This window comes from Anopheles stephensi, chromosome 3 (assembly GCF_013141755.1).
Source record: "Anopheles stephensi strain Indian chromosome 3, UCI_ANSTEP_V1.0, whole genome shotgun sequence".
Lineage (NCBI taxonomy): Eukaryota > Metazoa > Arthropoda > Insecta > Diptera > Culicidae > Anopheles > Anopheles stephensi.
This window is the reverse complement of record NC_050203.1, coordinates 83,078,426-83,105,450: the sequence shown is the minus strand read 5'-3', so window position 1 is coordinate 83,105,450 and position 27,025 is coordinate 83,078,426. Positions and strand designations below refer to the sequence as shown.

At 49.1% G+C, this 27,025-nt stretch overlaps 3 protein-coding genes across 14 annotated transcripts in view; all 3 read right to left on the bottom strand.

Moving 5' to 3' along the window:
* The window catches only part of LOC118513755 (protein spire), a 122,917-nt gene extending 119,399 nt beyond the window's left edge, over positions 1-3,518 (bottom strand). For 2 of the 9 annotated variants that reach the window (XM_036059926.1, XM_036059924.1), the window contains exons 1-2: positions 3,325-3,516; positions 1,197-2,742 (exon numbers count right to left, since the gene is read on the bottom strand). In XM_036059926.1, the coding sequence (XP_035915819.1) occupies positions 1,197-1,695 (499 nt within the window). In that variant the 5' untranslated portion in view covers positions 1,696-2,742; positions 3,325-3,516. The other 7 variants (XM_036059927.1, XM_036059929.1, XM_036059922.1 and 4 more) reach the window with 6 other exon arrangements.
* Positions 3,519-4,313: 795 nt separating this feature from the next.
* On the bottom strand, positions 4,314-17,698 carry LOC118513753 (myosin-2 heavy chain-like). 4 transcript variants are annotated; one of them, XM_036059916.1, is made up of 18 exons: positions 17,182-17,698; positions 16,538-16,836; positions 16,283-16,472; positions 15,959-16,144; positions 14,929-15,516; positions 12,091-12,351; positions 11,916-12,020; positions 11,744-11,806; positions 11,219-11,293; positions 10,244-10,327; positions 10,016-10,147; positions 6,754-7,020; positions 6,345-6,674; positions 5,760-6,281; positions 5,552-5,683; positions 5,089-5,489; positions 4,733-4,823; positions 4,314-4,644 (listed from the first exon to the last, which is right to left on the bottom strand). In XM_036059916.1, exons 1-18 carry the CDS (start codon positions 17,434-17,436, stop codon positions 4,540-4,542), a joined length of 4,086 nt encoding a protein of 1,361 aa, XP_035915809.1. In that variant the 5' UTR covers positions 17,437-17,698; the 3' UTR covers positions 4,314-4,539. The 4 variants fall into 4 exon arrangements, with proteins under 4 accessions (XP_035915809.1, XP_035915808.1, XP_035915810.1 ...); XM_036059915.1 differs by having other exon boundaries at positions 14,899-15,516; positions 17,182-17,696; XM_036059917.1 differs by lacking the exon at positions 15,959-16,144 and having other exon boundaries at positions 14,899-15,516; positions 17,182-17,697.
* A 443-nt stretch (positions 17,699-18,141) lies between these two features.
* On the bottom strand, positions 18,142-26,873 carry LOC118513742 (cullin-3). Its single transcript, XM_036059899.1, has 11 exons — positions 26,414-26,873; positions 24,557-25,275; positions 23,048-23,431; positions 22,215-22,973; positions 21,982-22,152; positions 21,733-21,903; positions 21,534-21,648; positions 21,285-21,457; positions 20,989-21,209; positions 20,774-20,912; positions 18,142-20,706 (listed from the first exon to the last, which is right to left on the bottom strand). Exons 2-11 carry the CDS (start codon positions 24,611-24,613, stop codon positions 20,554-20,556), a joined length of 2,343 nt encoding a protein of 780 aa, XP_035915792.1. The 5' UTR covers positions 24,614-25,275; positions 26,414-26,873; the 3' UTR covers positions 18,142-20,553.
* Positions 26,874-27,025: the final 152 nt, after the last annotated feature.

The window sequence follows — 27,025 nt, the reverse complement described above, 5'->3', positions numbered from 1 at the left end:
CGATTGCACCACACATAACCTACGAGCATGTACATTGTGCGGGATGATGTCTGTGTGTCTTTGGCCGGGACGCACCCGTGTGGCTTGTGCTAGCCAAAAACACGGTCCCGGAGCTGATTTATGTGGCCAGGGCCAGATATCAGTGTCAGCGTTCTCGAACCTTATGTCTCACTGAGCACTTCCATCGGAAACAAGCGAAAGCATCATTCGAAAAGGTGTCTTAATCCTCCGGGAATTCCACACCACTCGAGAGTGAGAATACACTGCAATCAATTCTCTTGAAGCTCCGTTGCCAACAATCGTTGGTCCCAGTCGCATCAATTATTTCTTCGAGATATTTTTTCCCTTCTTTGTCCAAAGACGGTCGCCCTCGATTAGGTCATATTCATAACCGGAACCAAGTCCTTGAACATATAGCGCAATAAAGCGCTCTGACATCATGTTTTACCAACCAAACTCGAAATCGATTTGCTTTTTTCATGCAGCAAACACTAACACCGAGAAGAAAGTCAAGTTCATGATTTGGTGACAATGGTGGCAGAAAAAAAATAATTACTCAAAGTCCGTGCCAGTATAATCGCGCGAGAACCCCGATGGTGTCGGACGGTGGTGAAAAAAATGGATCATTCTTGAATGACTTCATCTGCTCCGGGAGTGTATTTCGGCAGGGTGATCTCAGCAAGGGCGTCGTGTAGCCAAGAAATGTTTATCTAAAGCTACTTTAAGTTTAATGAAACCTGGGGTGGGTGTTTCAAGAGTACTGATTAGGACTTCTTCCTCTAGAACCCGCAATGCGATGCAAGGCACTCTCTGTCGAACACTGTCAACAGGTCCAAAGGTTCCTCATTAATACCTCAACAAAGCCAAATCCCGACGCTCTTCAAGGTAGGAAGAAAAGCCTTGCGAGTTCCTACTCCACATATCTCGTCGAACGTGATGACTAGCCAAACCGGAGGGGAAAAACAGGGACACTTGAGTATCTCCCACAGAACAAAGACTTCTTCCCTAAGCGCAAGAATTCATTCACCCTCCAAGATTTGTTTACATTCACCTGACCTTCACCGGCCTCAGGTTTCAGCCGAGCGTGCAAATATTGAGAGACTTTATGAGCCAAGGTAATTCCCCCTACCAACATCAAACGACCCCTTATCATGCTTAAATTGTACTAACTTAGTTTATAGTCCAAAGACACTTACCTGATCTTGCCGTCACCAGACAGCTCCCATCCTTCTGAACTTGTAGCTGATGCGGATGTAGCGGTAACCGAAGGTCACGCAACCGGCTGCCGGGCTCCTCTAGGCGTGCCTTATACATCCGGGACGCTTGATAGATCAACGCCCAAGCCTGATCCTCGGAGATGGGGGCATTGAACGTTTTCAGGATCTCTTCAAGCGTTACCGAGATCGGGACGGGCACTGGCACTGCTATCTTACCCACCCCATTACACTCCCCATTGGCCATTGGCCCCGTGGGACCCGTCACGTTATACTTCCCATACTTCAAACCTTCCGTAGCACTCTCAACTGGGCCCATTTCCGTCCGGCACTTTAGACGCTTGTCAGCGGCAACAGTACGCTCACTACCATCACCGTTGACTTCACGCCCTTTGGAAATTTTCCGGTACACGGTACGCTCACTGGCCGCTTCCGGTAGTGGAGGACAGGCCGGGATAGAATTTTCCGTCTCGGACGCCATCTCACACACACACACTCAGAGACACGCGTTTTTCTTCCTCAGGTCGGGCAAGTCTAGGGAGAAGATACACTACTGTTACTATCGATCACCATCAGAGGTGCGAAGAGGTAACCTCCCCGGCGGGGAGAGGGTATATAGAGAGGTGGTTTGCTTTGGGAAAGAAGGGAAGTTTTAATTTCGTTTTCTTTTTCGTCTTCTTCACGCTCACACCGGGCTAGGACTCTCAACACACAGATGTCGTCACCCAAATCACTCTGCGGGGTCGCTCAGGTGATCTTAGTGGCCGGACTTTGGCCATCACTGTTGAGGTATTCCATTGATTGCCATCCAGAGAATGGGATGCCCCGGTAACGGTCATCTTAAGCAGATTTCCTTCTTTTTTACTTGCTCTAACTCGCACCGAATATTAAGGCATCCTTGCTGGCAGGTGGCTTCACGGAACACGGAACGCACTGCTACAAAGGATTGATCACACACACACACAACACGCCACACTACACCACAAAACACACAACACACGGAGGATATATAGCAGAATACACTACCGGATTGAGATAATCACTTTCCCTCTAGGCACCGGGAGGACTTCCGTTCGCAAAACCTTCTCGTCTCGTGGACCGTTTGATGGATTATGGCGAGCTGAGGACGAATCTGCTGCTGTTACCAGACTACTAAGATTCGATTCGATGCCACTCCAAAACTACTACCACCACCACTACTCCTCACACACAGCGCACACTTGTGTCACCCTTGGAGATGACAGCTGAAAGTGAACCGCACACACGCACACTCTTTCACCGTACCGCGATGCGTCAGATCATCCGAAATCATCAATTTGGCTATCGGCTAGCAAACATTGATCTTCGGACGGCTGATATGCCGGCCCATTATGTTACGCGTGGACGCATCACACACTATCTTCACGCCGCACAAGTAGTCACCGTGGACTCAACGGTAAAGAGATACCGGGTGGGGTGGGTGAAAGGGAATCTCCTTTTCACTGCAGGTTCTGTTTCATGGGCTGCTTTGTTGAAGCTGCACACTGAACTGAGAAAAAGGGGAAGAAAATAAGCATAAACACATCACATCAACACATGGACAGAAACACACTCGCAGAACGGCTGACGGTCGTCATCAGTGCCAGTGGAGATGATGACGCGTGAGCCGTAAAACTTTTGCTCCAATTCTTTCCGTATCATGTCAAAACTTTCAACCATTTCACCAACTGCATAAGGGCTGCGCTGTGGCCTTGCAGGATCCAAAAAAAAAAACAAAAACGCCAAATGTCACCACGGCAAAATCGATTTGGCCACTTCCTGGATGCCACTCAACGCAACTAACGAACGATTTTCCCACGGTCACGCATACACACTTCTACAAACTGCACACCGTTTACACACGGTCAGGATACCGGGAGCAACGCAATGCACACCATCGCACGCCGCAAGCAAAATATCGATTGCACACAGCTGAAAGTGAACGTTTTTTTGCGGACCCAGAACATGCTCCCAGAAACCCACATTGCTTCTGTTGTTGTGATGGTTGCGCGTAAATTCTATCGGTACATTTTTGGGGCTGTTGATGAAACCCAACGCACAATTTCACTACACCCAATTTATTAATGCTCACCATAATCACATGTTCGGGAAAACTGGGTATCGAAGCTTTTTTTCCAGAATCGAAAACCCGGCACGCACTCGGTCGCGAAACGGAATATTAAAAAAAAACAGTAGGAAAACCCGTTGCTGCACTACGTCGGACACGCACAACCTTCCTCGAGCAGCATCGAACGCGGTGTGCGGGCAAGTGTTTCGAATCGCGGCAGCCGGCTTCGCGCCGTTCGTGGAAAATCCGAACGCACGAACGCCGATGTTGTTTCGTTCAGTTGTCGCGGTTACGTTTGACGTTTTCGTTCAGTACGATGGTCGGGTCGTTTGCTGGCGGTTACTTTCGTTAAATGCGGTTTTTGAATTTGTATTTGAAATTGTTCTTTATTTTTGCGACACGAGACCGTACGATAGCCAATTAGCAGAAGGATAACGCTGAAGGGTCATTTACCTCTCTTGACTTGTTGGAGAAGTCCGCTCACAGTCTAGCGCCGTCGTCTGTGAGTCTAATTTTCTGATAAGATTACCCTACAGTTCATAGAACTCATAGTCATTGTAGATGCTCCTCCATCATGTGACTATGCAGATAAGGCGCCTGTAATTCCAAAGCTAGAACGGGTATCGAATCCAATCCAGCTTGCCTGACCGTTCTCAAAATTGACTTCTCAGCAATAAAAGTAATACTAATTTGTGTGCCTAGTGAAGAGTATAATACTCGAAAAGGTTCAACACCTCCTACAACTCGTTGAAAACGCCACGAACTAAATTACATCGCGCCAACCGGCAACGGCTACGATTGATCGTTTTTAACGAAACCATCGACAACAACCATTATTCAACGAAACAATCTATTTGAAACCGTTTCTTTAACGAAACTTATCGTAAGCCGTTGCGTTTCAAATTTCGTACACCAAAAACGTGGTCGACAGTTTTATCGGATTTCCTATTCTATTTATCCTGCACGCGATCAACTGATTCGGATTGTTTTGCGAAACAAACTACACATTCTCGTACCATATCTTTCCACTCCACATGTATTCATTTTCATTATAAAAATCCATACAAGAACAAACAACATACAAAGGATTTCAGAAAGGGGGTGTTTTACATTTCAGCTACCTAACTTAACGCTACCGTTTGGGAGAAGCTTTGGAAATACAAATGGTCTAAAAACGCGGTGTGTACCCCGTGTCCATGGTAAACCGGCACACTACCCTCGCTCCCTGCTCTACCAACGCTAAGGATCGGTTGGAAATACCTCCTTCAGACCTTGGTGCCAGAACCTTCTTATCTGCTGTAATTGACTGCTCGTGTACTCTACTTTTTGCAGCAGTTCGTCCGACTAGGAAAAAAAACAACGCAAAAATCCCTCATTAAAAAGCTGATCGGAAAGGAACTTACCCAAGTCGTCCTTATTAAAGCCTTCGTACCTCGTTACAGTTGGGATCGCTAGTCGATCGCATCAATTTGAACGCATCCGGTGGGTAAAAGGTTTGATGAAGCGGTGTAAGATTATAGCTCCTGCAAGAGAAAAAAAACAGGAAAAGGACATTTATCCTCATTAGAAAACTAGCATGAAACATAAATTCTTCCATGCAAACAAAAACAACATTACAAAAGCATAATCTGGGGGAAAAAAGCAGCATAATCACATCAAAACGCCTGCGGGTTAGCTTTTATTCCAAAATGGCATGCCCCGTTCGGGTCTCCGCTCGGTGGTAGGTTAGTATCGGCGCACAAAAAACTCACTCAAAAATCAAACGCATTAGCAAAAAAGGCGCTTCACCTCCGATTGTCGTCGTAGGGCGAATGTTGCCGGGATGGAGGAAGTAGCGGTTGCGATTGTTGCATTTGTTGCTGTCGCGCGAGTATTGTATTGTCCCGATGGTACGCGTTCAGCTTGCCGATCAGCTTCGATCGGTCCTGTTCCAGCAGCTCGGTGCGCTTCTTCAGCCGACCAATCTCCTGACAGTACTGTGCTTCCCGTTCCTTCCACTCGGCTACACTCTTGCGCGTTAGGTCCTTGGTGGAGAGTGTTTGCTGTTTGAATTCTAGCAGCTTCTTTGAGCACTCGCGCAGCTGCTCCAGTTCGTGCTGCGTGTGGCGATACTGTTTGCTAAGATCCTCGTGGAAGTCTTTCAGCTGTTCGTAGTTTTGGGCCAGTTTGCGGTTCGTTTCTTCCAGTTCCTGCGTGGTAAGAACGGGTAGAAATCATTCCAGTCGGAGAAGTTTTCGTTGCTGACGCTTACCAATACACGTGTTGCCTTAACCGCAAGCTCATCCTGATTGGATTTAACCACCTCACACAAAGCGCTTTCCTTGCCTTCGTATTTGGCCAACCGTTCGCGCAGTCCTTGGCATTCGTCACGCAGCACATCACGCTGAAAGTGGAAAAAACGCCGCAGATCGGATAATGCAAAGGAACACCACATACCACAACCAACCAAAGATACCAACCTCACTAGAAATTTGGTCACACTTATCCCGCATAGCGTCCACCTCGGCCCGCAAACGGTTCATCTGTCGCTCGTACTGCTGAAGCTGATTTTTCTGATCCATCGAACATCGCCGGGCATTGCTCAGCTCTTCGGTGCACCGTTTCTCGCACAGCAGCGCTTCCTGCCGAGCTTTCTCCAACGCCTCGGACAGCTTCACGCTCTTCGCTTCCAGCTCCGTACACTGATCCTGTCGCACGGTAAGCTTCCGGCTGATGTCACGCAAACTTTGCTGCAAACGATCGATCAGCTCGTCCTTCATGTGTGCCACCTGCTCCACGTTTCCGAAGCGGCCCTTCAGCTCACTTAGCTGCTCGATCAGTTCGGTTGCATGTTCGGACGCGCGGACCCGATGATTCACGTACTCCGTTTCCCGCCGCTTCCACTCTTCGGTGCGTTGAGCTAGCTCCTCCTGAATCCTGGTCGCTTCAAGGGTTTTTTGAGCTAGCTGTTTCTGCAGCGAATGAGACAGTGGTACCTTGGCCTACAGGGAAAGAGTTCTAGTTATTAGAGACCTCAGAAGAGAATAGCGCTTACAGATGCTCACCCTTTCCCGCGATCCGCTAGCATTGGTGGTGTTGAAGCCACACTTGCACATCTTCCGCTGCATCAGCAACTCGCCCGATATTCGTTCCTTATCCGACCTTAGAGCTTCAATTTTCGCCTCCTGTTCGGTGCTACGCGCACGCAGATCTTCCAGCTCCTGTCGGACCACTTCCAGCTGATGCTGAGATCCACCCAACTGTTGCTCAAGCTGGACACTGTTGTCCTGGTACGACTGGATCGTCTTCTGCAGCAGTCGGTTATGCTCGTCCAGCTTCAGAATGGTGGTCTGCAGAGTCGCCAAAGACTCCACCATCTGGTCATGCTGTTTGCTCTAGAATTTTAACAAAACACCATTACGACACAACTTGGAAGGGTCTCTCCCTCTCTCTCCCGCACCATCCCTTACGCACCGTGTCCGTGCTGGTGGCCAGTTGATTGCTCAAAGATTCAATCTCTCTCCTCAGCTGCTTTAGCTCACTGGAATGCTTGCTGCGCTGCTGGCTCATCTCCAGCTCGTGCAGTCGCTCCATCTCGGCACACTTTTCCCGGAAGTAGCTCAGATGGCCCAAATCTTGCTGGCGCGCCACTATCTCGCCCCGGACACCGTTCATCTGATCCTGCAGCTGCTTCACGTCATCTTTGAGCAGCGCGAAAAGCCGATGCTTCTGCTCGTCCAGCTGTAATGAAGCGCGAAACCCGTCAATAGAGATGATCGACATGTCAGGTTTCAAAAATGCCCACAAATTCCACCCAGCTGTTAATTCCTACAATAAATCGATGAACCGCCTACTGGAGCGGGAAGTGGTAGTGCAGCAAAGCAACAACACAGACCACACACACCCACTCACACCCACTCGCGGAATCGAAACGTGTAAATGACCTGGAAAACTAAACATCCTGCGGGAACTCCATTCCCGGGGGGGGGGGGGCTATAATTTTCCAACCCAATCGGGTACGCGGGCGCGCACACCCCCCATAGCGCTCGTATTAATTGCAACCGCAAGGACAACCGATACGCTGTTGGAATTCACGATCACTCACTGCTAGCGTTGCTCTGGCGCTTTTACGATTTTTCTACCATTTTCCTATTCCAAGCGACTACAAACAATCAGGAAAGCGGGAACCAGAGCGCACGACGGATGGCAAAACATATTAAACTTAAACGGAACTAGAAGCGAACGAACGGTTTTGTAAGGTTATGTGCTAGCGACCGCTAGTAATGGCACGGCATGCCGATGGTAATCTGTTCCGTCCTCTCTCTCTCTCTCTCTCTCTCTGTGTATCTCCGTCTCTTACCACCCGCACCAGAGCGCACCAGGATTTTTGATGCTCACCGTTCCTTCCTACAGTCCATTACAACGGTGTCCCACAAGCACTAGCGCGTAAAAATATTCCAAAAAATCCTCGAGGTTTTTAAAACATCTCACACTGATGTTGGAATTTTAGTGCCTACAAACTTCCTGTATCGATCAGGGTTAACTTTAACCCGACACACACCACGGGACACGTTCCGACCGTACGTGTCCGCTGCAGCGCAAAGGGTCCACTCCCGGCGAACGTCCAACTCGAACTAACCCTCCCAACAATCCGTCGGCTCCATTCAATCGTCGTTCTCGCGCGCGCGGGCATTGTCGAAGTTGTTGATGTTTGGCGCGATTTACTAGCATTCCTGCTACCACTGCTGGTAGCACGCTTCTAGCCCTCCACCAACCTCTGCCTGGGAATGGGAGAATCGGTTGCAATGCTTTCGTCGCCTCGTATCCCAGAGTTCGTGCGGTCGTGCGGTGGCCGCAAACTGCAACACACGACGACGACGACGACGGCGCAAGCATGCTGTTGCTGTTGTACCAATAAATCTGATTTCAATCGCAAGCCAGGCAACGCCAAACGCTCGAGGACATTGCACCCTGCCCGGAGCAGGCGGAGGAAGGGCCACGAGCGGTATGATTGCCAATTCCTTCCCTCGGTCGCCCTGGGAAAGAAAACATTCCAGCAAATGAATGAAGTGCAGCAAGCACCATTACAAACACACCGAACGTTGGCGAAAAACAGCCCAGCCCCCTCCCCCCCCCCCATCCCCGCAGCCCACCAAACAACTTATTAAAAACTCGTCTCCTCATGTGAGGGAAAGTTTTTCCATTAATATTTGGTACTTTTTTGTTCGCAATGCTCAAAACTTTGGCTCACCTAATTGAATCGAATTCCATTTCACTGCTTGCCCCGATGGATCAACTTTGCTGGAGCTGCTATCAAGATGGAGGAGGGCTGCCCATGGTTGGATGCTCATTTTTGAACAACATTGATTACAACTTGCATTTGTTATCTGAATCAAACTTTCATTCACTGTACCTGGTAGCTATGCAGATACGCGAATCAATGTGATGCGAAGGCGGTCAAGTAGAAATAGGTCAAGGTAAGTTCTGGAGCTAGTGTCTCCAGAGTTCAGCAAAGTTGGGGCAAGTAATGCGGTGGGAGTTGCGATCAAAATTGTGTAAAGTATGCCTTCAATCTCATGATATTGGGCCTGAGCTTCTTCATTACTACACCACCCGGTGGAGGCCCCTAGTGCAGCCCCAAACCATCATATCGAAGTTAACAAATCTATCCCAAAGCTTCGCGTGCTGCCACCCTGTTCTCTGGTGGTGCTAACCAGACCTCCCAAAACCAAAACCAGGACAGCAGTACCGCTATCGCAGCGCCTGACGTACGCTTCCAAAGACAGAAATTATAATTCATTTACCACCTGCTTGCTGGCACCTGCCATACTCTGCCATAGTCCGCACTAAGCAACGCGCTCCCAACTCCTTCAAGACAACAACCACAACCACACTGGACCTAGAGCTGATGGAGAGGTGCAAGAGGATCGTTTGGCTTGCACGCAATCCGCAAGGTGCAAACCGAAAAAACGAGGGGGGGAAGGATCTTCCACTTGGAGTGTCCTCCATCACAGGTGACTTTCACACACTGCTCTCTACGTCCCTCACCATCACGAGAGCGTGTGTAAGGGAGGGGCGCGCGCGTGCGATTAAAATCTGATTATACTTTAGCATGAACTGCTTCCTGCCCGTAGTAAAGTATTGGTGTTGATAGCTTCTTTAGCAACGTTAAGGACACACACACACACCCCACCCCCTCCACAGAAACGGGGGTACGAAAGGAGAAAGTTTCTGCATAACTTTCCAATGCCTAACGCTATGCTGTCTTCAGCGCAACAAGCGGCCACCTTTCTCTCTCGCTCACTCTTAAAAGAACCTCGCTCCAACTAGCACCCCAACACCCTAAAGCATTCCTTGGAAACGAAAGCTCCACCACGAAAGGACCCACCGGTAGAACCGGAACCGGTAGGTGGTAATCGATAAAATTTCACGTTCAACACCGAATCCAGTCAGTCACCGGATTTTTATGGTCCAACATCAATAGCGTCACCAAATTGTGGTGCAGCATGCCCGTAAACCCTTCACGCCACAACCCGAGCGACGAACGCGGTCGTAAAATATGATTTCTCAATCAAACGGAACGCGGTGCCACCTTTAACGATTGGTGCGATTGTGCACCGCCGACGGGTTGGTGCAGTAATTTCGTACCAAGCACCGGGGCCGTGATGGACGACTTTTGCCGCAATATACCGGCCTGTATTGTAAGCACTTGACTAACACAGAGCTCACAGCTCACCTCGTGTCGGATGTCTACCGCATCGGAGATGTCCTTCAGATTGCCAAGCTCGCGGCTCAGCTCGGCCAGCTGACAGCGAAGCTGCAGATTAGAGTCACGGTACTGGTCCAGCTCGTTGTCCTTTGCTATGTTCTGAGTAAAGAAGTCGACCAAACAAAAAAACAATCAATTACTAGCTGCGTCATCTCTGGTGTAGTATCTCGTAAGTCTGCTAAACCTATTACACACCTCCTTGAAAGCGTCGTTCAGCTGCTCGCTCAGTAGCATCACCTCCAGCTGCAAGTTTTCCACCAGTTCATGAAGAACGCTAACCTAACGCGTGTTGAAGCAAAGCAAACAAGCAAGTTTACACAACAGGTACAGAGTCCCTTACACCCTGATCAACTTACCAAACCACGCACAAACACAAGGACATGCAAGAAAAACGGGGTTAAAGGTAGGGTGTTAAACGAGGACAACGCACACACACACACTTACACCTAACGGAATTAATAAGCGCCACCAACAGTGGCTGAAACAATAATTTATTTTAAAAATTAAACAAATCAACACAGAGACAAAGGGGAACCGATGCTCATCATTTAACATACTAAAAAAACAACTGCTTTAAATACTACAACTATAGTATTGTGAGCTGGCGTGACGAGGTGCGTAACACCGCCGGCAGCCATAACGCTAGTAACGCTAGTAACGCGGGAATCGTTTAGTAACACTACCACTAGGTCTAATCGTGTGTCGGGTACGTCAAAGATCATTCGTTCACTCCCAGCAAAAACCGAACAGGAACACTTCACAGCATCGGTCGGTATGGTAAGAGAAAGAGGTCTCTCGTAAGGCATCCGTTTCTGGCGGTTCTGGCGCATTCTGTTTTGTTTGGCACGTGGTCGCTTAGGGCAGCGGATAAGGATACTGTGTCTACGATTCAAATCCACTGAACAGAGCTCGCCCAATGGCGGACCAATAATCACTACCCTGAGCTGGAGGAGCGCCGGGCTGACCTGTGCCCGGTGCCGCACTACTACTACTACTACTACCGTTTTCCGTTACGCCACTCTGTCCCGCTGTGTTGGTTAGCGTTGGCGAAGGTGTTGTTGTACCGCGCTGTGTATTATCCTTGCCGTTAGCATGCAAATAACTGACACGGTACGACTGAGGTGTGGTTGGTGGTGGTTGGCTGTACCGTAGCCCGGAAAAGAAACTCACGGATGAGCTGCCGTTGCGCTTCGTTTCCTCGAGCGCAACGCGCAGATTGGAGATGGTGACGAGCAGGTTTTTGCACTGACATTGCACAGAATACAGGGGGAGAAATAATCGAAAATAAAGAGTGAAGATGGGGAATTAAAAAAAAGGTCCCGAGCACAATAATTCACATTACAGTTTTTTTACAAGTCGCTAAACAACCGTCCACAAGACAAATGGCGTCTAAACAGTCTACAACTGATTGCCTTTCGATCTCGCTTGTGCACGCTTGTTGAATGACCTGGATAATGTTACATCACGCTTTTGCTGACGTTATTCTAAATAATTTTAATTTTTAGACCATTATTAGCTATAGCTCTAAGTATCAGCAATCAAAACAATTCACCCAGTTGAGGTAAACAAAACTGCGTTGAAATAAATTTGGCACAAAACAGACTGCACATCGCCGTAGCGTATCATGCGCAAGCGGCATCAGCATTTGCCGGTTGATGAGAATCTACTCAACGCGCACGTCCTCCGTCCACTCACCTCGTCCTCGATGGCGACCTTCTCTTCGCTCGTCTTCTGCAGATTATCCCGGTACTGTTGCAGCTGTTGCAGGGTGGGAATACGCGATGGCAGGAAAGGATAGAAATAAAACACACCAATATGTATACCAACGAATCACGATCTCCGAGATCACACACACACGCACACATACCGTTTCCTTGAGATCTTCCACTTGACGCAAGAGTTTCACTTTTTCCATGTTCAGCATCGCGATCGTACGCCCATGATCGTCCACGTTTTCTTCCAGCTCGACAATCTAACAAAATTGGACGAACGAACGAAACATGAAGGATTCTGTTGACCAGTTTCCGGAGCAGGAAACATACCTTTTGCAGGAATGAAGTCTTCTCACCGTCCAACAGCTCTTGACGTTCCCGGCACCGGCTCAACTGCCGATCACGGTTGGAGAGCTCCTGCTGCAGTCGCTCTATCGCATCGTGCCGATCGCGCAGCACAAGGTCCTTCGATTCGATCTCCTTCTTCAGATCGTCGATCAGCCCTTGCAGGGCACACCCTTCGTCCAGGCCGAGCGACAGCGAGCTCAGTGACTCGCTGGCACTGTTGTTACTGTGCTCCTTGCCTGCGAGCTGGAAAACGGTCATGGTGGTGGGTTTGGTTCACTCTAACAAACTGATTGCAACTTCAACATCTCACACTTAATTCTAGCACACAAAATGAACTTCCACTTCCGGTTCCGGTAACACACGAAGAGAGAACGAATCGCGTAACTCGCAGCACGATCGACGCGCGTCCAGCCCGAGATCCACGCACCAACTGATCCGGCGGTCGAATCGCGCGGCAAACTCACAAGACCAAACCCAAGATTGCGCTGCGACCAGAACACAGCGGACGGGAGTCTCTTCACACGCCGAGCGGGAGAATCGAAAAGTAACCCACGCACGGGAGACCCTCCCCCCCTAAACAGGCAGCGTAGTTCTTCAACTTTAATTGAGTGTTTGGGCTTCAACTCTGCACACCAAGTGATAACTAGTTTTTATTTTTCAAACTATCAACTCTTTCTCTGCAACGATTCCTCCCATGAAAGACATGTCCGTAGCGATGAGTGCGAAGCAAGAAAGGGCGGGCGGTGGAAAATAAACTCCTAGTCCCCGTTCTAGTCGCGTGCTAAGAGGAAGTTATTTTAGGACACACCGCTCCCGTCGTCGCGGCAACACGGGAAACCCCTGACGGTTCTGACGGTTGCAGTTGCGGCTGCAGCGTGAGCAGATCGTGCGCGAGACTTGCCCTGTGATGTGATGTGATGAATGTGGGCGTTGTTGAGGATGATGCCGCGCTATGACATCTCCCATCGGTACCGGTACACGTTCGCTTTCGTTTCGTTTACAAACAACGTCCCGGCACGGTGCTGATGGCGCACCCAAAAGTGCAGTCAGACTAATTGGTTCTAAACTGGCCCCGCAGCGTCGAGAACCTTTCGAAAGAGAGAGCTCTTTATTTGGGGGGGAGGGAGCGTGGTCGAAACCTCGCGGGTGCGTAGTTTGCTGCTCCCTGGAGAGTTGATGGGGGAGGTGTTTTAAAGATCGCACGATCGCTTAAAATAGTTGCGTCGTTTCAAAGATCGTAACGAGCAGGGAGCGAGGAGATCTATGGTCTTACAGTCGGAGCAGAGAGCTGAAGCTTAGGTTGTCTACATCGACCACACGCTATTGCGACAAAATGTGTATGCAGAGTTTCGTGGAGCTGGGTTTGAAAATCATTGGATAATGAGAAGCAATTATGAGTTTCCTTAAGCACATTATTTCCAGCGAGATATTCTATGAAGTAATGTCTGATCTTTACTTTGGGTGAGAATCGTTCTAGCTGAGGTGAGTTCTACTGAGTATGATACCAATAATCCAGTCAGAACTTTGCGATTTTCTAGTCCGAAGTTTGGTCCAAGAAGCTGTGGACCATCAGGCCTTCATCAGTTTCCGATTGCTCCTGTACGGTCATACAAGACAGTACAACTTCGGTCCACATCCCTGACAATCTATAATAAGAGAATGTCTACTGTGATTTGGCCGTCGTTGTTCCTAATTAACTAACAACACTATATGATACGATTTACTCTGTATGCTAAGGGGCAAAACACACCAGAGTTGGTTGGATCAATAGGACACAGGGTAGGGACAGGACTCAGGAAAACTGTTAAAAACATGCTCATAGACTCAAGCAACTGAGGCAAGCAGACATGAGCAGACCAACAAACAGTTGCGGAGCCAACTAACACCCTCCATCCACACCTACGACTATACACGTCCTCCAGCGTGCAGCTTGTCGTTAACCATTCAAAACACGTTTTATCGCTACACACGCGCGCTACGACGCCCTAAATGGCACTAATGGCTGCGTATACAAATATCGCTCGATATTATTGCTTGTAAATTAACGCCTTTAGAACGCAAATGGCGTCAAACACGGAGTTGGCGGAGGAAATAACCGTTCCCCCCCCCCCCTCCTTTCTTCAATCCCCCGTTTGTTGCTCCGTCTTTGGAGCAATTCTCCAACTTCAAATGGCGCTTATTTAGCGCATTCCAACGCTCCCAGCGAGTACGAAAGGGAAATGCATACAAAGGGAACACACACAAAAAACCCAGGCTACCCGAAATGGCAAGCCAAGCTTAACCGATCCGATCCGCAGCTGCACATGTCGATTCCAAAATAGATTCTGTCACTCTCCGCGTCACGCCAACCAGCAACGAGGTGTGAACAGTCAGTCGCCAGCATCGTAGAATGGGCATGCAAGATCGGGAAACTGGGTTACTACTACTACGCACTGACGGCGCGTGCTTCGAACACGTCTCCAGGAGCAGAGTCGTCATCGATTTGTCGCCTTGTAATGAGGTTTGCTGCTCGCCGCAACACGGATTGTGGGCATCCAGCAGCAAGTGGTCCCCAAAAATAGCCACACTTCCTTACGCGTTTCAATCGCTCCAACATCGGGATTGGAAGAATGCAAGATTAATCACCGAGAAACGCCGGGAAGAAGTCCCCGGGACTGTTTACAACACCCGGTGAGCGATTGGGAATGTTTATTTAAACTAAGGCACCGGGTCAGCGCGTACTTAGAATGGGGAACCGAGAAGTGGCTTATTTCTGTGTGTGTGCTTTCTAGTGCTCTACTTAACACTTACCAATCGCTTCAATTGTTGCTCGATACACACCATTACCTGCTGCTGGTCTCGCGCACTAATCGGATCCGAATGTTCCAGCCGGGATGTACTCGCACTGCCGATGCCTTCATCCTGCTCGACCATACCGTTTGGCTTGTGGGATGATGTCTCTGCTGCTGATGCTGCTGCTGCTTCGAGTTGACGACACAGTGCGTCACAGCGATCACGCATTGCCTCGATCAGTTCATCGTCGTCTTCGAAGTGGAGGTAGCTTCCCGCTCCCATGCCACCCTCCTCACAGTCCTCCCTCCAACGGTATCCACAGCCCCGTAGCCTTCCCGTGCTCTGTAGCAACTCCCCACAGACTGTCCGCAATCGGAACAGTGCCTGTTCCGACTCTTCCCGCTGACTTCGCTGCTTGTGCGCGTGCTGCAGCTGTTGCCGCAATTCGACCAGTTCAGCCTTTAGCAGCTGCACATATTCCGACTCCGCGTCGCTATCCTGCTGCAGCGTACCAAGCCGCTCGAACAGCAATCGAGGACCGCCGGGCTGTCGTTGTTCAACTGTCGGCGAGTCGTCGTCTTCCGACCGTGCCGATGCGAAAGAGGTAAAGGATGTTTGCTGCAGCACTGGAGGCTTCTAAGTGGTTCGAAAAAATGATACAAAATAAAATTAGCGAATGATTAGTGCTATGGACGGATCAAAACCAAACCAGACACCAAATGTTTATTAAAAGCAGGGCGAAGCAAATTTAATTAAAAGATTGAATGTTATCAACTGTCCAACGGTTATCTAGACGCTAGGAAAAGAGCAGCTTCGCGATACGTTTTGCACCACCACCACCACCACCGTTCGAACGATTGGCTCCCCGTCGAAAGCTTCCACTCAGCGAACTCGGGAAACTTTCCTCGCTACTGTCCAGCGTACCGCCATCGTACAGATCCGAAAACACGGAAGCATTCTCAAGCGACTAAACGGCAAAAGCGGACAAACATTATTAGCATTACCATCACCACCACGACACACAGCAGCAGCAGCGTTAGAGTAAATGAAGCAGATAATAAAGTGCTCGGTTCGGTACCTCGTTCAACAGTTTGATTTCCTGCCGTTGAGCCGAAATCACCTCATCGCGGAACTGGATGGCGGTGTTCGCTTCGCGCACCTTGTCCTCCTGCTCCTTCAGCTTCTTGCGCAGCTGCGTTATCTTATCGTGGTGATCGGTAATCTCCGAAATGAGGCTCCGATTATCGATCGAGGCCGTCGTCGACTGTTGGGCGATGGGAGCGGTTCAAGAATGTAAGCGGAAAATAGAAAGCGGGATCGGATCGGGCCGTCGGACCTGTAGAAAGCGGTTGGAAAAGCCCCCCCCACCCCCCCCCCCCAAAGACAAGCGGATGATCGTTACCATTTTAGCTTTCTGTAGCTGATCGTTCAGCGCGACGATTTGATGCTGCAGTATGGCAATTTCTTTCTGCTTATCGTCCAGCTGTTTTTCCCGTTCCTGGGTCATGTTGCGCAGCTGCTCCAGTATGGATCCACTTTCGGCCGTCTGCTTCCGTAGCTCCTGCAGCTCCCGCCTTTGCTCGTCGATTATGCTGGGAATATATAAAAAAGCCACGTAAAGTCTGCCATTTTACCATCCCAAATCACACACACGTACCTTGCTTTTGCGTCCAGCTCACGCACCAGCATCTCATCCGTGGCCGGCACCACGATGGGATAGTTGGAGCTCAGCTCAAGCGCTACAATCTGCTCGCCGGAAACGTTCGCACTCGCATCCGGCACGCTCGCTAGCCGCTTCAAGCGTACGTCCGGCCCGAACCGCTCCAAATCCTTCAGATAGGCCGCTCGCATCAGCTGCATCCGCTCCATACAGGTGTCCTGCATTTCGCGCAACGACTGTACCAGCTCGGTATTGAGCAAACGCAAACTCTGTACCCATTCGGCGTACACGTTCAGCTAAAACCGTAACCCCGTAATATATGAAATGTAACACCGCGGCGAAAAAAAACGGAACAGCACAGAACAAAAAGCGACCGAGGAACTGATACACTGCACGACGTCAGGCGCCACGTGTTGAGCGGTCGGGGAGGAGCGCACAAGATAAAACGGTAGCAATAATGGGCCTGCGGCAGCCAGGCGGCGGCAACCTTGACCGGCGGTGGCGACAGTGCAGTTGTGGCCACCGCTGGCGGCAGCAGAGCGATTCTAATCCCTCCCCCCGCGAATAGCCCATACGAGGGGTGTGACCTTCGTGCGTGTATTTGCGCGGCTGCTGCTGCTGCTGCCATCACCATTACTCACCTTGAAGCCATCGTCCAACTGATCGCGTTCGAGCAGCTGGATCTGCTTTTCAAACTGCTCGTTCAGCTTGTCCAGTAACCGGGCGTTCAGCGACGTATCGTCGACCGGGCCAACGGAATCCTTCCCACCGTCCACTACCGGGGTACCACCTGCGGGATTACGCTCCTGCCGGACCGCCGCCTCGTCCGGAACGTCGGCGCGTATCAATCCGCCACCTTCCGGATGGGATTCTTTCCCTTCTCCAACTGGCTCCATCGCCGGACACGAATCGTTGAGCGCATCCACCGTCGATCGGTCGCCAAAAAACAATACACCTGAACTGCGCCTCTAGCAGCGTTCAACCGAACCAGACAGCTACGGTTGCTGCGCTCTTTGCTCGTCCACGCACCTGTAGCGGACGACTTTTTTTTAACTGTGGAGGCAAGCTAGCAATCGAACAGGCAGACAGCCAGGCAGGCAAGGCACACTCGATCCCATTCACAGGGGGGGGAGTTGCGTGCGCTTGCTTTGTTTACGTTTGCGTCAGCAGCTACGGCTGCGTTTATACTACTCCCGGGTTGACTAGATACATTGCAAAGGGATTGCAGGGTTTTCCCACGTGCAATAAAGAATTACACTAAGCCGGGGTTTAGCGTTCGATTAAGATAAGCAGCGCATGATTCCATTACCCCGTTACTGATTCCATGTATTGGTGTGTTGTTGAGCTTCTCGATAGCACCTGGAAGGTCCAAATACGCCATCACTCCATCTTCAGTTAAGCTTGGTCGTCCGGTGTCATTCCCATGACATAATCGGAGACTAATGATGGTCCCCGTAATTTTTACCTCAAAAACGAAATACAAAAAAAAATACAATTCTTTGCCATTTTATAAACGAAACAAATTCTCACACTTCACAATCGTTCCTTTCAGCCGTTATTTTTGCCTTTTGTTCTTTTTTATTATTTTTTTCGTGTGTTTATTGTTTTGCTTCTCCATTCTTCGGATTCTATCTCCTGCACACAGCAGCTGAAGATGATCAAATGGGTAGCAGAACTATGCCATGTAACAACATTCCGTTGAGTGATCTTCTCTTTTACTCTCTCACACTTTCTCTCTATCTCTCGTTCGTTCAAACACTAATCAATCGCAAACGTCTGCACCCACTGTCGCTGTACTCGCCATTACTGCTCGTGTGTACCATCTTCTTAAGTATAAGTTATTTAATTATTCCGTTTTCAAATACATTACATAGCGTTTTAGTTAGGGTTTAGCAGTGTTTAGCACACACTAATCAGCTCGAGCATGTCAACATTTGAACAGCGCGTTGGGCCGAAAAGACTTTTCCATGCCGACGAAGACGGACAGCCCAAACTTACGCAGCTCACACAGCTTACTGCTCAAAAGGGGTACTCCGGTCTTGTTGTTTGCTGCGTTTGCCCCACAGGCGAAACCAGATTGACCTCATTGCCTAAAACTCCACGCGTAGAGCAGAGTGAACGGCGCGCGGTGGTGAAGGATCGATGGAGGTCGATGGAGAGGAGTAGTGTACGATTCAAAACATAAGACGCTGGCGGAAAATATCAACACGTAAAAGATCTTTTCTTTAAAAAACCATTTTCAACTGCACTACTTAACCCTTAATGCTCTTATGCACAGGCAGACACACCTTCACGATGATTCTTATCGGCATGAAGTTGCGATTTAGTCTTCCATTTGTTTTTTCGCCTCACTAATCTCTCTCTCCACAATCGTTCCACAATCAGCGTGCAGGAGCGATACGATAGTAAAACGATAATTTGATAGTATTTCTCGCTAAAGGATTTCTAAGTCTATGTATAAAGTTCTCCTCTGCTCCTCTCGCTACGTTTTACAAAACTTAACACAAACAAATCAAAAACGAAACCTAAAGCACGGAACGCAATTCATGGTGGTGGGTTTCGTTCCGAAGATTCGCTACACAATAGTAATGCGTACACACAACGCCAGACTCGGCAAATCAGCTAACGCAATGTAAAGGAAGCTGATTGGTGAGAGTAGTTCAGCAACGCATTCGATTATTACAAAAAAAAAGTACGTCTAAATGAGGTGAATCTAAATCCTTGGGAAAGGTAGCATGTTTGTGGGATAAAGCTGTGGCGCACAGCCCATTTCCATTGAACGGTTTGCTAGAAAGGAAGCAATTTATTTTCCTACTGTAAACGCATGGAAGCGGGTGGAAGAGTGGCAAAATTATTGATGTTCGAAATTTGCGATACGGCACAAGAGTAACAGAATTTACTACTTATTGAGCAAAAACTAAAAGAAAAGGGGGAAACAATAAACTATCGACCGTTTTGTTCATAAATAGACGTCTGCAAGGATGGTAAGTGTATAAAAGCTAATCACGCAAAATCCCGCAATGAACAGGAACAAGGAGGAGGTAAGATTGAAAATTATATATAATATTTGCAACCACACATCGGCTTGGCGGCTTACCGGGCCTTTCGGCTTATTACTGTACGTAACCATCGCTACACGCAAGGATAATAAACATGTTCTTCGCAAGCATCGGGTCCGGATCAGATACGAACCTCTTGCACTTGCGGACGGTGTCTTAACCTGGCTGTCTGACACAACACCTTCGAGACTGTACTACACAGAAAGGCTTCGTTTTCCCACGAAAAAAAAAACGCACACACACGCACACAATCACAAAGGAGTCCTGTATGGCCTAATGCACACACACTATCCAAAAGGAATAGAGATGTTCGTTAGAACAGTCCATCCTTCCCCAGCATTTAAACAAAGCTCAATCTCGCAAACACACTTCCAACACATTCATCAACAACCGGTGATAGAAACTGAGAGCGTTTGCCAAAGGATTGATTTGCCAAGGTCGTCGAACGAGCGTCAACATGTTTAAAACAATGCACGACACTCTGATCTGATGCCGCACATTGTTTCGATCATGTGGACGCTTGTTTGAAACATGGAAAACCCTGCAATTTGCGATAGATAGCACAGGTGGAAAACAAATTAATTAATTGTTCGATGGTTCTGCCAGTAGCAAAAGAAAAGGACACGTTTCCGTTGTTCTTTATCTGATCTGTCCGCCTGTCTTCTGATTGCTACACGGGAAGGATTGATGCAAGTAGCGTGAGCCCCAACTCTCAACCTTTCTACCGTCGTCCGTCGTATTGCTGTGCCTTTCACATGATCGAATATCGAACGCGCACGCTATAGTATGCAGTGCTCTATACCTGCGGGTTTCGCTGTGCTGCTGCTGCTGCTGCTGCTTTGGCGCTGTCTTTCACCGCCAGTGCGCCTTTGCAAACATACATAATATATATATATACCCATTCTATCGCTCTATCTCTCGTGGATTCGACAATTTAATTTGTCTTCCGCTGTTTTAAGCTAGATACACATAGATTTTCCTATCCTCGGGCGTGCGGGCAAGATATTCACGCTCGATTAAACCCTCTATTCTTTTCTTAATAATCACCGGCGACGGCAGGAATCGGCTCTTCAGCTGCGTCGTCACGTCCGATACGAGAAGATTGTGCTGAAAAGAGCGGAAAACGTTAGCAAAAACAAATCCTGCTTTTTTGTTTCCTTCCCCATATACATACAGGCATTCGCTTTCGCGCCTTCATGATGCGCACGATAGCAGCTTCGATTTCGTGCTTACGGTCTTCGTCAACCTTGCTTCGCGTTTCCTTACGCTCCGGTTCGGATTCGCCCTTGGCCGCGACAGTTTGAATTTTAACTCTGTGAAATGGAAAACGGATCGATTTACAGCTCATGGAGGCTCCAACCCGCTCGTAGTTGTTTTGCAAACACATACTTGTGAAATTTCGACACAAACGCATCGTTCACGTAGAACTCGTCCGTCGAGACGATGTCCTTGGACGTTTTCGGTGTCCGCACGAGCAGCCGCTGCTGCTGTTTGCCCATCGACAGCGACTGGAGGGCGCGGATCAGATCTTTGCTCGGGATGTCCGTCTCCTGCTGGATGTCTTCGTACGTCATTCGTTCGCGATTGTTGAACAGCATCAACACGCACATCTGAGGAATGGTGGAAAGAGAAGAAAGAAAAAAATCAGTGCCCGTCGACGGCAAAATTGGCGACCGCAAACACACCTGATACGTCGATAATTGAAGCACATGTCGTTTGGGAGCATCGAGCGATGCAGCTCCGGCAGCCGGCGCACTACTACTGCTGCCGGACGTCGGTGCTGTGCTGCTGCAGTTTCCTTCTGCCTTCTCCTTTTCGGCCTTGACGCCGTAGAATTCGGCATTCATGTACACCGTACCTAAGGAAACAAGGGGGCCGACAACAATCTTGAGTGGCAGGACAGGATATTGGGGAAGAAGCGAAGGTCCACTTACCTAGCTGGGGCTGCAATGTCAGCTGGCGACCTGAATGTTTGGCCAGATAGAATCGTTTAAACGTTTCAAAGGCCTTCCGCGGTGCTGCCGGGATGTTGCAGTTGGGCGTTACAGACTGAAAGACACGGGATGGAGAAGAGAACGTTAGCACGCTGAGTACGCAACGCTCCAGATTACCGTCGGCCTTCGAATCTTTTACCTGAGTGGGCCAGAATCCTGTGGTCAGAATTCGCACCGTCAGCTCCACGCCTTCCAGTGCCGAATTGTCGTTGTTGATGTGATTCTTAAACTCCTCCATTACCGTGTTCGAGACGGACATATCCTTAAACATTCCTTCCAATTTTGAGGTAAATTGACAACCGCATTCAGTCTGGAAAAAGAGGCAGAATGGAAAGTATGTGTTAAACTCGCACCTTCGCCATTTTTGCGTGCCAGCACAATTGCGTACCTTTAATTTTGATATCATGTTCTTCTCGGAATCATCGCTGACGGATTTGTTCAGCAGCAGCCGCTTCGCCAGATGCGCCTTGTAGTACCGCTCGAACACATCCTTCTCTTGCAAATATCTGAACAATACCATCGTTTTGTCAAGTATGGTTTCAATCTCCTGCTCGGACATCTGCAACAGGGATTGGTTAACGTTAGCTTCGGTTGTGTCTCAATCAACGCCCTTCCACTTACCCCTTTGCAGCCCTTCTTCAGCTTGTCGTCGATAAACAGCGACAGATACTCGGGCGATTTGCTGTTGAGATTGAGGAAGTGCTCAAAGTCGGACGATATCATGTTCTTGAACGTCTTGTCATTGTTGAACGAGTGGTACAGGAAGTGGTCGGATCGGTCCTTCAAGTCCAGCAGGTTCTGCACGAACGTGATCGGGTTCGTGCTGCCATTTTCCTCCTCCTTCACCAAATCTCGCCCCAGCGAGCGCAGATTCTGTGACACGCAGTCGGCGATCGTCTTAAGGCCACCGCTCACGCGCGAGAACAGCTTGTGCATGCAGGCCAAGTCTTCCGTTTTGGTGTTTTGCAGCATGTACACCACGCCCGAATTTTCCATCTCGACGATCGTGCGCATATGCTTCTTGATCAGCTCGTCCTCCACCACCTCCACGATGCGGCTCTCGGTGCTCTCGTCCAGGTACAGCTTGGCCCGCTCGGCTTCCTCCGTAATGCGGGCCTCGACGCGCCGAATGTACACGCTCGCACTGTTTTCCGCGAGGAACTTTTGCGACTCGAGCTTGTAGAAGGCGGCCGACTGCGTCAGGAACGGTCGCTCGAAGTCTTCCTCGTACACCCAGCGCTGGTTGATGCCGAGCACCATCAGCATCTGGCACGCGTTCTTGATCGCAATATGATCGATCGCTTCCCCTTTGCGCTCGCACATGACCATGTTCAGCAGGGTCTCGCGCATATGATCCCGAATGCGTGGATAGCGTACAACCTGCAACGGTGTGGGGCAGGCATTAAAGAGTCTGATTGGTAAACACCCTCCCCCGCCCCCGCCCGAATCCATACCTGATCACGGAAGATGTTCAACCCTAGATTGTACACGTTGTCCACATCGTTCTGCTGCACGTAAACGCGGTCCATGTACATCAGTATGTCGCGAATCATCACCATCGATGTCTGGTGATCGTTCCAGCACTGGTTCAGCGTCTGCAGAAAGTTGCAGTTGAAGCTTCGCAGTACCTCCTCGCGCACCTTCGACTCCAGATGGTGTGTGACGACCTCCTTCAGCCCGCTGTACAACCGCTCGCCGTGCTTGTGCAGCACCATCGTGTACGCATTCCTGTACAGCTCCTCAAACGAAAGGCCCGAGTTGTTCTTTTTCTGGATCTCCTGAATGGCGCTCTTCAGCAGCGACCAAATCGACTCCACATACTTCTCGTCCATTGTCATCTGTGGTAGGGGAAAAGAAAGGGACAAGTTTGAGAACGGTTTGAGCTTCAGGACTAACAATCTACCGCCATGTATGATGGCTAAACGCGCCAACTGCCTTACAATCCGCTTAACGAAGTTCATCGCAATCTGTGACGGGCCGCGACTCATCTTCCGCTTCCATTGGATTCGAAACATTGCGTCTTCGAACGCCCAACAGAGGTAGCGGACGGAACTTCACACTTCCACAACACCGCCCCGAAGGACATACATGCGGGCCCGGGGGGTGTTTTTTGGGACACTGGCGGCACCGCGTGCGTTCCGAGGACACGATGCGAAATTTTCCGTTTTCTGCTTCTTCAACACACAAACCATACAGACGAACGTGTTAGGAAAATGTTAACAGAATGTCTCTCAAAGGGAAAGCTATTTGCAAATAAAAACTTAGTTTTCCACAAACCTCTTAGCTACCGCGTACATTCAGACCGCATTGAGCAGAGTGGCGTTTCCAGAACGTTTTCAACGAACGAATCAATACTCCAAAAACCTGTAGACAATGAAGCTGGGACCCAAGATGACACCCTACGCACACAATGTCGAACTTAAAAAGAGTAAAAAGCAACAACGAAACTGTAGCAGCACTTTTGCTTCACGTGGGGAGTGAAGTAAAGTAACCCGGATGTTGGAATTGGCAAAGTAACCAATTCATGGTTTTGCAATGGCTGCTACGATTTTTGGTAAGCGTTCGATCGTTTACGGTTCGTTCGTCGGCGATGAAAATTAAAGACATTCGGTGAAGAAAAGGGCCCAAAACACGAGCTTGAGGAACGAAAAGTAGATAACGAGGCGATAGCGACGCCAGTCTTCCCACGGCAGGACCGGGATTCAAATCTCATCCAGACCGCCACTCCGTACGTAGGGCTGACTACTTTACTACGGGTAAAATAAGGTCGCCGAAAGCCAGAAATGGCAGGCCCGAGACCTCTCGAGGTTGTGTAGTGCCAAGGAATAAGAAGAAGAAGAAGAAGAAGATGGAATCTCTAGCGGTTATCTCTAGCACAGCAAGTCTTCCCCACTTCTAAGCTGTATGCAGTAAAATTATATCAATATTTCAAACCTAACCGCAATTCCATGTCGATTACTTACCGGAAAGGCACGGATCCTCATTTTGCCTTCCTTTTTCTGTGTTGAGACACGACTCATTTTGTCCAGTAGTTGTCGGTGTGATCCACCCGTGCCAGAATGCCTTAAAAAATCTTAAACTCTTTTCAGCGTTACTGGTCGTGAGCTGTGCTTAATTTTTCAAGATCACTTCTTAACCACTTCTGTGCACTTCTATTTCACTTTGTGTCACTGCTTCCGTCCTTTAGTGATCCTTCTCACCGATCGAGACCAGTACGAGACACACGCACTCCCAATACAAACACACAGTGAGCTCAGTGGTTCACATCAGGAGCACAAGGAAGCATACAGAATTTTTCCGCTGCCCTGGATGGTAACGAATGCTTCGATTTGATTGATTGATCCTATCCACCGCAACCGATCACTATCCACCAGGTATGTATTGTTGTTGATTCTTTTTTATGCAGAATGTCGCTAAAAGCCGCGCACCGTTTCGTGCGGATTCACAAGAAGGAAAACACTACCGGGTAGCACCTGAAATCTGTCACGAATCGAAATATCATCTCATGACGCCCTTGTCAGCGTCGCAGTACGATCACGTCGGATGCTGTGCCTTATCATAATCCGATACATGTTTTGTGCGTCAGTCGTGAGAGTAATCCGTTTTAAATTCCGTTGCTCTGATTGGGTGAAAATTTTTCGCCAACTTGATCCACAAGCTGATATGCGAACATAGGGTTTCCCTAAAATGAGAAAAAGCAAACAAAATTATTAGTGAATCATAGTAGCAGGCGCTGTGCGTACTTCTGCATTTCCATATGACTTTTCTTTGTCGAGGAAAAACACCGGTCGCGGAAAGCAAGGCCATTGACACGACATGGGAGAAGAGGGGGTGCCGGGGGGGGTGGTTTTCCCAAGGAGCGTGTTATTTATTATTGTGTGCTCTGGAGCAGCCACACATGCAAAACACATGGGGAGCATTCGGTGGAGAGGGAGAAGGATGTCTTGTTTGAGACTTTGTTCGCACGTGTGTGTGTGTGTGTGTGTGTGTGTGTGTGTTTGTATGTGTGTGTAACACTTATCCTCTTTCTTCCTTTCTTTGCAACACAGTCCATGTCCACCAAAAAGGAAGGAAAATGGTCCAAAGAAATTCTTCTGATTCAGTTGCAGATGGTGATAGGATGTCCGCTAATCAATTTGCCCCAATCGGATTGCGGAGGCTTACAGGGAACATCAACCATTCGTTCGAAAATAGCAACAAAAAACAATCATTTTCATCGTCATCTAACTGCCTCCCTTTCTCCTTTCACCACCCATTTTTCCTCCCTAACCCCCTCCCCCCCCCTCCATCCCTCCTCTCCGTTCCACATTCTGACATTCAACTTTGTCAGAAAAATCTTCCCGTTTTCCTTCAACCATCGCCCACCTCCTTTATGACTTTAACTGCACAGAACAGAACCCGCTTCTCACTCGCTCGACAGAACAATTGTAAGGAAAAGATTTTCATGCGACTCGTACGCATTTTTGCTATTTTACAGCATGCGCTCGATTTGCTACATCATTTTCGGGGGGGCTGGCGCACACACACACACACATACACACAGACGACGCACAACGACGACGGCACAACGGAGATGTAGGGGTGGGTGAACAATCAATTCCATTTTCGATTCACACTTCACCTGTGGCCACCCTTTTTTCGCCCTCCTTCAACCCACTCATTCGCACACCACATTCGTCGTCTGTGAAGTGATGGTAAATGGTCAAACTTCTTCCGATACGCGTCTCTTACGTGCCCTCACTATCTTCCTTTCCCAACCCCCTCACGTATTCACCTGTTTTTCCCACCGTAGCAGTCAGCACAACTGTGTGCATGCATACCTTTTTCCAACTCTCCCAATCGAAGCCAGCGAACGGGCGGGCCTCTGCCTTCGGTGCACGTCGGAACGGCGAGCCAGCGAGCCAGATACAAAGGGGCCACAGCTTTCGGTCACCACTGCCGCTGGTGTCCGCTTTTCACTGCACTCAATTACGCTCTGCCTTCAGGCCAGAGAACCTTTCCACGTCTTTTTTCTTTTCTCACACACCGTCTACCGCGTTCTGTGTCTACCGCCGCTGCTGCTGGCTCATGTCCCCTTTCCGGGGCCGGGTTAGGAAGAACCGCCACGAACCTTTTCACGGCACTCGTAGCACGGGATCGCCGATATTTGCGATGGTGGCTGAAGCTCTGCTACAAATTTCATGCGACGAGTTCTTTAGTTTTCATTAACAGAAAAAAAACCCTCTCCGTTTGACAGACCCACGGCGACCATGTTTTCTTTGCAACTGTTCTGTCTCGGTGTGCGTGCATACATTACGTACGTGCGTTTCGGTCGCAGCGAGTGTGTGTGTGTGTGTGCGTGAGAGCGAAAAAGAAAGCGGATTAGCTGTCAGCTTGCCTCGAGGTTGAATGCTCGAAAAGTACGTTCCGCACTGAGCTACTTGAGACAAAAA